General features: G+C 29.4%; 1 protein-coding gene across 1 annotated transcript; it reads right to left on the minus strand.

Annotated features, from left to right (window-relative positions):
• Positions 1-1,414: 1,414 nt before the first annotated feature.
• Positions 1,415-3,597, minus strand: LOC129289468 (dehydrogenase/reductase SDR family member FEY-like). Its single transcript, XM_054926235.1, has 2 exons — positions 2,776-3,597; positions 1,415-2,041 (listed from the first exon to the last, which is right to left on the minus strand). The coding sequence occupies exons 1-2, from the start codon at positions 3,559-3,561 to the stop codon at positions 1,610-1,612; spliced, it is 1,218 nt and encodes a 405-aa protein (XP_054782210.1). The 5' UTR covers positions 3,562-3,597; the 3' UTR covers positions 1,415-1,609.
• Between the last annotated feature and the right edge of the window lie 9,272 nt (positions 3,598-12,869).

Raw genomic sequence — 12,869 nt, forward strand, 5'->3', positions numbered from 1 at the left:
GTTGAAAAGATTTTGATTGATAATCATGTAAAATTTGTAAACAAAATTTTGATGCAAATGGTGGTGAAGCGACAAATTTAATATGATGTGTGTAAGAAGGTATTTGAACTGATGTGCATGGTGGATATATACATGCGTCTGCAAAATTTATGTTGATGAGCAAGCATTACTTGATGAGATTGTGAATTGAGAATTTGGTTAAATATGATTGTGTTCGTAATTGTGATGAACATATTGTAATGAGATTGATGTCCAAAATATCACACTACGTGTTGAATATTTGTACATAACATGATTATTATGAGGTAAAAGTTTTCCTACAAGGAGAGAAGTATATGTTGTAAATTCATGTAATATTGACTGCTTATCATTGAAATTAAAAGTTATGGTTAAGTTTATGTTTTTGGCACTTAGATTAAAAATTGGCACTCAAGTTATGTTTTAAATATAAAAAGGAGAGAATTTGAAAATAAGTATCTAACTTTTGATTGAGAAATAATTCGAATGTAAAACTAGTGCTATTAGCTAGAGATCAAATAAAGCTTTTTATAAACACTTAAATCACCTTAATTGAATATTATATAAAGAACTAGGGCTCGTTGAAAGTTCACCCCTTATTACTGTCAAATGATAGCAATAGAAGCTAATATTTTATATGATATGCCACGGTGCATGGCATAAAAAAAATTGTGTCGTGACACAGGGAAGATATGCCACGATGTGCCTTAGCTTTCCTATATTAAAGTTTAATTTTTCAACTATTATGCAAATGCTTTGTTACAAAAAGGTATCACATGCTTCCATAATCATATCTTACTATAATTTTTATTTATAAAATGATAGCTAAGAATTTTATAAGTTTAAAAGCTTGCGATTCCATTGATGAAATTTTACATGCTTGACCATTCAATTGGGTTAGGCTTGTAATTACTTTAATTTTTGAATAATTAATTATAAATTAGTAAGAGAGACTTTACAGTCTCCAATTTCAAAATGGCAGCAAGTTTTTGGATGTTATAGAAACTACCAAACATTGTATACAAAAATACCGTAAAAGATATACTTAGCAATATTACAAATGGTATGGAAACATTAAACTCTTATCACCATCCATTGAATCATTAGATACATTATTTTTCTTTCAAGGGTTAAAAGTGCTGATGGACTGAAACTACTTATCCATAACTCTGATAAGAAATTGAAGACAACTACAAAAAATGTTGTGCACAACGAGATTTTTCAAAATTTGCAGGGAATTTTACTGATATGTTTGTATGTTGCGGAAGTTGGATATTCATTTACTTCCACAATCTATTTGTAAAACATTAAGGAACAACTATGTAGCAACTACAATAATATGATTATTTCTATTTTTTTGTTATTCTACTTTTATGATCTATTTGTAAAATCATGATAGTTAGAACTCTTCCGTGCATCGCACAGGAGATAGAATCCAGTTCTTTGTATTTTTCTTATGTCTAAATAATTCCAGACTTCCAAACCAAATCTTCAACATATGTATGTTTGCTTATAAAAAAGAAAAAAACTTGAAAAATGAAAATAGAAGATTACAAATGATGAGGTGTACCACCTCACAACGTAACATAGCTTAATTTGACCTATCTTTTAGGCTTACTTCTACAGCATCCTCACTCAGTAACTTGTCCACTACATCAGAAGGAAGTCCAGTCATATCCAATGTCCTGTCCCAAACTTTCATGGATGTCTCCAAGTTTTGAGCTTCTTTAGAAACATGACCAAAACTACAATCATGATCCATATAAGCACAAACAGGAGAGTCTTGAGCCTTCAAGGACTTAGTGTAATCTTGAACTTGAGGATGTGTAGCTGCATAAAGTAAACTTCTAGATCCTTCTTTAGGTGTGTACAAGAAAAATAGCAGTGAGTTGAAAACAAGTGGAACCATTTTGGGAATATCCCTCGCCACATTTGTCTTTCTCACACACCCTGGACTTGCACATACTACACTGATTCCAGATTTTTCAGGAAGCTTCTTCTGCAAGATGCTGCTGACCATTACCTGTTTGATGATGCAGTAAAGGTGAAATAACATCAGTCACAGATTCTTAATATTTCAAAACATTTGATTTGATATTATCCTCAAACCTCAATGTTTCAAAAATTGTTCAGCATAGTCCTCTTACCTAGTTACATAAACCCCACCAATGAATCTCCTCTACTTTGCCTGATTTAATGAACGAAAACTTACTATAGATATTTTAAATAGCTGCATGCTTGTCCTTTATATTTTCTTAAAGGATTCAGTTTACTTCCCATTGTTTTTAGAAGATTTCAATTTAGTCCAAGTTTTGTACGTCATTTTTATATCTTGTTATTAAAGCCCATATCTCAATTTCCAAACTAGCTTTGTTTCAAGTTGAAGATAACCAATTGAACTGACTTAAACTAAACTAAACTCATCATAATCAATCAATTATTTTTATAAAATAAAAAATTCAAAATCAGTTTCTCTTATTTTAAAATCAATTTAATCCGTTCAGTTATCGAGAGTAGATACATTTCTTAAAATCTTCAAACCTTTTTTTTTTAATCTATATATTACTGATATTGATTTCACAAATATCTCTAAAATAGACACGTTTATTCTGTATTACATGTAGTTTCAAGGATGAGTTACGCTATTTGCAATTTACAAACAATGTAACTTGCTATAAATTTTGTATTATATATTGATATTGATGATAACTCGATAAGAAACTGAATCAAAAACACATGGTATCTGCGTAATTTTACCTGTGCTAGCTTACTACTTGCGTACGCTTTGAAGCTTGAGAATGTCCTCCTCCCAGAAGTAAAGTTCATGTCATCTACATCGACAAAACCAAGAAAGTGTCCTGTTGAACTGTTGTTCACAATCCTGCTAGGAGATCCTTTCTTGAGTGATGGCAAGAGCAGTATAGACAACAATGCAGGTGCAAGATGATTGACTTGCAAGTGAGTCTCAAACCCATCTTCTGACAACTTGTGAGGCTTCCCCATGGAGAGTATTCCAGCATTGTTGATCAAAACATTCAGAGGCCTTGAACTTGAATTCCATTGATGTGCAAACTTCACAACAGATTGCAGGGAGAGAAGATCCAGCTCCATCACCTCAATATTAAGCTGATTTGCTGCTTCAGAATCAGTATCAGAAGATGATGATCTTCCATGGTTCCACTGGTTTATCAAGTCATGAGCTGCTTTTTGGTTTCTTGCTGCCATGACCAAGTGAGCCCCTGAGAAGGCCAAGTTTCTGGCTATTTCAAGGCCAATTCCACTGGTGGGACCAGTGACAATGCAAGTGAGATCAGAAAGAGGAGATAAAGGGAGGGGATTTTGGAGGTTGCTTGATGTGATTTTCTCGAAGAAGATCTCGCAGAGAAGAACAGACAAACCTCTCAGATAATCTGTGAATGATAAGCCTTGCTTTTGTTTCTCATTGCACAATTTATTTTGGGAGGAACATGATGAAGAAGCCATGAGATCAGAGCACTGTTTTAGTGTTAAGTGAGATTTTCCTAGAAAATGGCGAACTGGCATGAAGAAGAGTGGTTGTGGTGAATGGAGAAGGAAGGAGATAATTAGTTCAAACATATAATTACAAAAATACCCATCTGGCCAGTAAGCAATATGGAAAATGTATGGAGGGCGCAATAAATGATTAATTAGCACCTTATGTACCAGATGCGTCCAACGTCAGATTCGTATTTAAAGCAGTTGGTCAGTATGCAAAATTGGCAAGCATTTAGGCTGGATAACTCTTAACAATTTAATGTCGGGGAAAAAAATTTGAAAAAAATACACATTTAATTAAATAATATAAAATAGAATCCCTAGTCCCTATGCCTTTAGATAATATTTGAATTGATGAATTTAAATTTAAATTTTATATTTAAAATCTTACATTTCAAATTTCACATTTAAAATCTATATATTTAAAATTATTTGTTTGGATTTATTAAAATAAAATTCTTCATTTAGATGGTTTAAAAAATTTCAAGTAAAGAAGATAAATGAATTAAGATTTAAAACAAGAATAGAAAGTTGGAAATAAACAATTTATATCTAGTCTTTTTTAGATGAAAATAAAAATTGACAAAAAAAATATAAGAGTTATAAGAGTTATAAAAATATCAATAGTAATTGGTTGGAATTTGAAATTACTAAGATGTAAAGGAAATTTAAAATTAAAAAAAATATTTTTTAATCCTTGCACTTTGTTTATATTTTGTTACAGGTCTTTATATTTTTTTAATATTTTAGGTTCTTACACTTTTATTTTTCTGTATTTTATGTTCATCTAAGATCCCTACACTTTATTCATTTTGTTCATTTAAAAACCCAAAATACTGAAAAAAAAGATACAGGAATTTATAGTGAAACATGAGCAAAATGTAAGGATCAAAATATATATTTTTTCTTAAAGTTATAAAAGAATTATAACAAAAGATGTATTTATATTTGAATTAAATCTAAATTTATAATTTTTATATATTTAAATAAAAGATTTGAATTAAATCTAAATTTAAATTCAAATTTTCAAAAATCCAAAAGTAACATTAATGAGTTTTGGCGCTTTTTTGTATTTTGAATCCCTAGTCCCTGTATCGTAGAATCTCACTATAGGATGATGGGTTGGAGAAAGCGCTGTTAACTTTGATGGAGGATAACGGACATGTGGCTGCTGACTTGTGAATTCCTGGGCGGATAGATACGATTGATCTTAATCATCAAGAGAGGCAAAGTTCTGATTAATCCTCTAAGCCTCTTTCTTTCTTGGGTCATTATACGATTACGTCATGTGTTGCCATCTTATACTGCTCTTCGCTGTCGTTTTGTTCCCATCGTAGTTTTGTTCTGCTCTGCTATATTTCCCTCTCTCTCTCTCTCTATATATATATATATCATTCTGTTATTGGTTTCAGGGATTAAAACTTTTTTAATATTATTCTTTTCATGTACTTCTAATATTATCACCAGAATCAATGAAAGATTTAATCTTCTAAAAAATGAACCAACATTAAACAAGCGATAATGTAAGAAAGATGTAATAAAATATTCTATGTAAAGTGATAACCACAATTCAACTTTGTGACGTAATATTCAGAAACCATCAAATTTAAATTTTTAAAAAAGATAATATAATATGAGGGTTGTTTTCATCATATGAGCTGTTTTGAATTTTTTTTAAAAAATATATTTTGATAATTTTAAAATATCAATAAAATATAATTATAATAATTAAAACATATTTCCTCCGATCCTATTCATTGGAAAGGAAGAGAAGACTTTTTTATCTCATTTATAAATTATATAATTAAATTTTTATTACATATTTTCTTAATTTTCATTATGCATTGAATATTGAGGAGAAAAAATATATTGCTAAAGTATATATATTTAATAAGAGTAAAATTGAGAACTTATTAAATTTTTAAATAAAATTAATAAAATTTAAAATTTTTTTATACCAGTAAAACAAATTAAAAGTGGTTTATGAATAAAATATATGTGTGTGTGTGTGTGTGTGTGTGTGTGTGTGTACATATATAAATGAATTTAGATTATTCACGAGATTAAAATTTCAAGTCAAGAGACATGGAAGGCAGAATGGGAGAGGAAAGGGCATAGGCAAGTAAACGTGTGATAAGTGCATGGGTGAGAGTACACGTGTGCGTGGTTCAATAGTCGCCCCTAGAGTTACATAAAAATAGGATGGTACTAAATTTTATCTTATTAGGCAATCCATAATTTGATCTTATTTAGTAATAATTCAAAAATTAACAGGACCAGACTTAGTTCATAGGATTGGGAGACTGATCCTGTTAGTTCGGTACTCTTTTAATTTTTTTCCTCTATGAGAGGCAATAATTCATTTCAACCTAATAAATTTAATTAAGATAGTAAAAACACTTATAATAATAATAATAATAATAATAATAATAATAATATCCATAACAATTTTTGACAATGAGAAAAAATAATTCTGTTATAGTTTAAATAATTTAAATTTATAACTTTAACAAAAATAGCATTCAACAAATTTCACCAACACTTCATTACAATAACAATTTAAAAAGAAGCTCAATAAATCATCATACAATCATCTCCTTAACATTGATTGCACTTGAAATATTTATTAAAAATAAATTAATTATAATTATAATAAATAAATTAATAGGATTGGACTAGATCAAGTAGGTTGAATGCCTAGTCTCTTGTCCAATCTAATCTGAATAAATAGTTTGATATTTTTAATTTTTTTAACCTTGAAGGATCAGTATTTATATAAATTAAATAAAATTAAGACCATCTTGAATTAAATTAAATCAAACAAAATTGAAGAACTTTTATACACTCCCAGTCACTCCGCGATTTCGTTCTTCAACTTCAACCTTTGCTTCTTATTTACTTATGCTGTCCCTATTATTTATTTAATATTTTCACATAATAAATTATAAGATACCAGGCAACTCGTGCAGGTCAGCAATCCTTTATATTCGTTCCGTGTTAATTTATAAAATATTTTTAAATAAAATTACACGTAATAATAAACTTATCTTCCACTATTTACGAAAGTCCTCATTCTTCTTCTTAATTCTCAACGGCTTCAAAACAGTCTCACTTTTCATTATATATATATATATACACATGTATATATATGTATATATATATATATATATCTGCTCATTGGATGTCTTTTTAATTAATACTTTTCATTTTCATTGATAATTTTATTCTTGTAACTTTTATTTACCTCTATTTAATGATATAAATATTGTACTCCATTCCTTTCAAAATATAGGTCTTTTTTTTTTTATATTTTTAAAAAAAGGAAGCCGATGATTGAATGTTAAGATAGGAATACCTTAGCTCCTTCGCCGTGTTCCACTTCCATAGACGCATCAGCTTTTTTTTTTTTTTTTTTGGTTCTATTTATAAAACAGTGCTTTAAAATTTTATTTACTCATAAATATAGAGTATAAAGAGGCAGCAACTGATTTTTTTCTTCCAATATTATTCCCTCCAATTCTTATTATGGAACGCATTCTATAAAATTTTTATGTTCATTAATATAAGCTATTTTGTTAGAATTTGGGTAGCATTAATTATTTTGTTTCAAATAACATCCTTTTTCTTAATTTCCATTGAGAAGATAAAAAGTTTGTTCTAAAAATCTATGATACTTGTTAAGGATGAGAAGTATAGAAATCAAATCAGTTTTTATACAAGTTTAATTATGTAAATAATTTTTCTTAGTTCTCATAAATTAATTATCGTTATGAATATTATAAGGATAGTGGCTATCCACCTTCATCACCTCTTTATCTTCATCTTTTCCCATGAAACTCCCACCATCATGAGAGTTCATTGCCTTCCCATGAAACTCCGATTATCATGAGAGTTGATTACTCTTTATTTGCTTTTATCATTTGTGTAACCTTTAATATATAAGACCATGCTTATAAATAGGGCATGTAATTTGTATTGAAGGACATAATAATCCATAAAAAATTCTCTCATTCTCTTGTCTCTATTTCTTCTCTAAATATCTTTATTTGCTAGTTGCCTAATTTTATAACATGTTATCAACACAAGAGTTTTGGTAATCTATAGGTTTTGTAGCAAGGTTTCTCATTGCAAGGTAATTTTTATGTTCATATATGATTTGATCTATTTTTTAATTGTTTGATCCTTTTAATCTTGTTTAATCTCAAATATCATTTAATCTTATCTTTTTTTTATTATAGTATCTATATGTTGAATCTTTTGAAACTTGAGTTTGTGGCTCTTGACATTACTGGAAAAAATTATCTATCTAGGATACTAGATGCATAAATCCATCTAGATGCCAATGGTCTTGAAAACACAATCAAGGACGATAATCAACCATCCAATCAAAATAAGGCTAAAGCATGATCTTTTTTTGTCACCATTTACATGAAGGGTTGAAAACTAAGTATCTGACTATAAAAGCCCCCTTGTTCTTTGGAATAGTTTAAAAAAAAGGTGTGACCATTAAAAAACTATAATTCTTCTAAAAACTCATTATGATTAGATGCATTTATGTTTACAAGATTTTAAATCCATGAGTGAATATAACTCTACAATTTTTAGAATCAATTCTCAATTGAAATTATGTAAAGAAAAAGTCACTGATGATGATATGTTGGAAAAAACATTCTCCACATTTCATGCATCCAACGTGCTCCTCCAATAGCAATATCATGAAAAAAGTTTTAAAAAATATTCTGAATTGATTTCTTGTCTTATTGTGGCTGAACAAAATAACAAGCTTTTGATGAAAAATCATGAATCTTGTCTAATTGTTTTTACCCCATTCTTTAAAGTAAATGTAGTGCCAAATAAATCAGCTTGGGGTTATGGCCATGGTCGTGGCCATAGCCGTGGACGTGGTCATGGTAGTGCATCTTTCCACTAGAAGTAGACAAACAATGAAGAGAAACACAAGAAAGGAACAAGTAGCGATGATAATAATAATACTAAAATTTACATTACTGTTGTGGTGGTAAAGGTCATTGGTCACGTACCTAACGTACTCCAAAACATTTAATTGATCTTTATCAAGAATCGCTTAAAAGTAAAAGTAAAAACAAAGAAGTGAAGATAGAAACACATTTTGCTTTTCAAGAAGGCGATTCTAATTATGGCGACATAAATTTTGCTAATCCTAATGGAAGAATTGATCACCTGATTGGGGATGAAAATGTCCAAAAATAAATTTCTTAGATATTGATGTTGCTAAATTTTATAGTTAAGTATCGTTTTAATTTTCTTGCATTGAAAGGAAGAATTTACTTATAATGTTTTTTTAGATAATTTACTTATGATGTTGTTTTTCAATGAATAAAGCTTTTGTATTCTATGTTTTAATTATATATTTTTATGATTTTTTAATGAAGAATGAGTATTCATCTGATTGGTACTAACGATAATAATGGAGATATGTGTTCGTTGATAGTGCAACAACTTATACAATACTTAAAAATAAAAAAAAAATTCTTCTTTAGTAATGCAAGAAGCAATGTTCAAACTATATCTGAAAGTATAAAGATGATTGATAACTTTGGAAAAGCTAATATATTGCTGCCTGGAGGAACTAAATTACACATTAATGGTGTATTTTATTCTGCTAAGTCTAGTAGAAATTTATTGAGTTTTAAAGATATCCGTAGAAATAGATACCATATTGAGATAGCAAATGAAGAAAATAAAGAATATCTTATTATTATGAATTTAATTTCTAATAAAAAGTGCACACTAAAAAAATTACTTACCTTTTCCTCTAGCTTGTATTACACATTTATTAATACAATTGAAATACATGCCATTGTAAACTAGAAGTTTAAAAATGGTAGTAAATTCAATGTTTGGCATGATCGATTAGGCCATCCCGAGTCAATTATGATGCGAAAGATAATCAAAAAATCATGTGGACATTGATTAAAATGTCAACAGATTTCACAATCCTATAATTTTTCATGTGCTGCATGTTCTAAAGAAAAGTTAATTATTCAACTCACCAACAAAAATAGAAAATGAATCTCTCACATTTTTAGAATGTATACAAGGTGATATTTGTGGGCCTATACACCTATCATGTGAGCCATTTAAGTATTTTATGGTTTTAATTGATGCATCAACAAAAATGGTTGCATGTTTATTTGTTATCTTCTCGTAACTTGGCGTTTGTAAGATTGCTTGCTCAACTTATTAGATTAAGAGCACACTTTTTTGATTATCCTGTTAAGAAAATACATTTAGATAATGCTGGTGAATTTACTTCATAAGTTTTTAATGAATATTGCATGTCTCTTGAAATTGATGTTGAACATCCTGCAGCACATGTTCATACACAAAATGGACTTGTAGAATCATTGATTATATACTTATAATTGATTGCATGACCATCACTTATACGATCAAATCTCCCAATTTCTACTTAGGGGCATGTAATTTTACTTGTAGCATCATTAATTCATATCAAGTCAACAAGTTATCTTAAGAGCTCCCCTTTAGAATTGATTTTTGGTCAGGAACTTAATATTTCCTATATAAGAATTGTTGGATATGCAGTATATGTTCTAATTGCTCCACCACAACACACTAAAATGGGTCCTCGAAGAAGGATGGGAATATATATTGGATATGAATCTCCATCTATAATTAAATATTTAGAACTATCAATAGGAGATTTATTTATTGCTCAATTTGCTGATTGTCGTTTTGATGAATTAGTTTTCCAAACATTGAGGGGAGAAAATAAGCAGTTGAGAAAAGAAATTAGTTGGAATGAATTATCGTTATCTCATCTTTATCCTCGTATAAAGCAATGTGAACTAAAAGTTCAAAAGACAATTCATTTACAAAATTTGCATTTATTGACCAAAGAAAGTAACTAAATCACATATTCCAGCTGCTAATGCTCCAATTAGAATTATTGTCCCAGTTTGATAGCCTGTTATTGCAAATGATTCTAAATCACACTTAAAACGTGAAAAGCCCATTGTTTCCAAAGATAAAAATCCTCAAAAAAGAAAAAGAGCTAGAAACATAGATGGTCAAATCAAGGATAATCAAGAAAAGTTAGTAAATCACAAAGAGTCACTTGACACTACTAATATTTCAATTCCAAAAGAAACTCAGGTACTTGAAATATGTGAAAATAATGAGATCTCAATAAATTATGTTATAAATGGAATACAATGGGACTAGAATAAAGTCAACATTGACAATATTTTTGTATATAATGTAGCGCTTGATGTAATAAATGATAATAAAGATTATGAACCAAAGTGCATTAAGGAATGAAAAAAGAAAGAGGATTGGCCAAATGGAAAGACGCAATTGAGGCAAAACTAAAATCACTTGAAAAGCAAAATTTTTTTGGACCTATAGTTCATACACTTGAAAGTGTCAAGTCGGTTGGATATAAATGGGTTCTTGTGTGAAAATGGTGAAATTACAAGATATAAGGCACGACTTGTTGCTCAAGGATTTACACAAAGACTTGGAATTGATTTTGTTGAAACATACTCACTAATGGCGGATGCAACTACTTTTCGATATTTAATTACCCTAGAAATAAGTGAATGACTTGATTTGCATCTAATAGATGTTGTTATAGCTTATTTGTATGGTTCACTCGATAGTGATATTTACTTGAAACTCCCTAAAGGATTCAAATCACTAGAAGCATACAATTCAACTTCTTGAGAAATTTATTCGATCAAGTTAAATAAATCCTTATATGGATTGAAACAATCAGGGCGTATGTGGTATAATTGACTCAGTGAATATCTGTTGAAAGAAGGATATTAAAAAATGATCCAATTTTTCCTTGTATTTTTATGAAAAGATCTGAAAGAATTTGCTATAATTGCCATTTATGTTGATGACATAAATATCATTGGAACACCTGAAGAGCTTTCAAAAGCTATAAATTTCTTAAAGAAAGAATTTGAAATGAAAGGTTTAGGAAGAATAAAACTTTGCCTTGGATTGCAAATGGAATATATGAATAATGAAATTTTTCTATATCAAGAAACTTAAACAAGAAAAGTCTTAAAACAATTTTATATGGATAGATCACATCCATTATGTACCGTAATGGTTGTAAGATCATTGAAGGTAAATAAAGATCCTTTTAGACCTCGAAAAGGTGATGAAAAACTACTTGATCCAGAAGTACCATATCTTAGTGCAATTAGAGCATTAAGGTATCTTGCTAGTCACACGTGACCTGATATCTCATTTGCTGTTAATTTATTAGCGAGATACTGTTCTTAACCAGCACAAAGGCATTGGAATGGTGTTAAGCACATTTTTTGTTATCTTAAGGGTCGTATGGATATGGGATTATTTTATTCCAAAGTACATAAAAGCTAACCTTATTAGTTATATAGATGCTAGATTTTTGTCTGATCCTCACGTTGGTAGATCACAGACAAGTTATTTGTTCATATGTGGTAGTACAGCCATTTCATGGCGATATATGAAACAAACAATACCAGCCACATCATCTAATCATGTAAAAATGCTAGTTGTACATCAAGCAAATTGAGAATATGTGTGGTTAAAATCATTAATCCATTACATACGAGCTACTTGTGGTCCCGACGATCATTTATGAAGATAATACTGCTTGTGTTGCCCAATTGAAAGAAAGATATATTAAAGGAGATAGAACAAAATATGTTTCACCAAAATCTTTTTCACTCACGATCTTCAAAGAATAGTGAAATTAATATCCAGCAAATTTGTTCCCAAGAAAAGCTAGCTGATATGTTCATCAAGTCAATTCCTGCTAAAATTTTTGAAAATTTTGTTCATGATATTGACTTTGCAAAGAGATATTAATTGATGCTGTCAAGAGAGAGAGTTAATATGTGCTATACTCTTTTTTTCTTGTTTAAGGTTTTTTCCCATTAGGTTTTCCTAATAAGGTTTTTAATGAGGCAACATTGAATAACGTATCAAGGAATGAGGTACTCTTTTCTTTTGTTAGGTTTTTTTCCCACAGGGTTTTTCCTAGTTGAAGTTTTTAATGAGAAAATTCTTATATAATAGACATCCAAGGGGAGTGTTATGAATATTATAAGGATAGTGGATGTCCATCTTCATCACCTCTTCATCTTCATTTTCTCCCATGAAACTCCTACCATCATGAGAGTTGATTGTCCTTTATTTGCTTTTATCATTTGTGTACCCTTTGATATATAAGACCATGTCTATAAATAGAACATGTAATTTGTATTGAAGGACATAATAATTCATAAAAAATTCTCTCATTCTCGTCTTTATTTCTTCTCTCAATGTCTTTATTT

The sequence above is a fragment of the Prosopis cineraria genome, unplaced genomic scaffold, assembly GCF_029017545.1.
Source record: "Prosopis cineraria cultivar Desert tree isolate PC_DT_omini unplaced genomic scaffold, ASM2901754v1 PC12, whole genome shotgun sequence".
NCBI lineage: Eukaryota > Viridiplantae > Streptophyta > Magnoliopsida > Fabales > Fabaceae > Prosopis > Prosopis cineraria.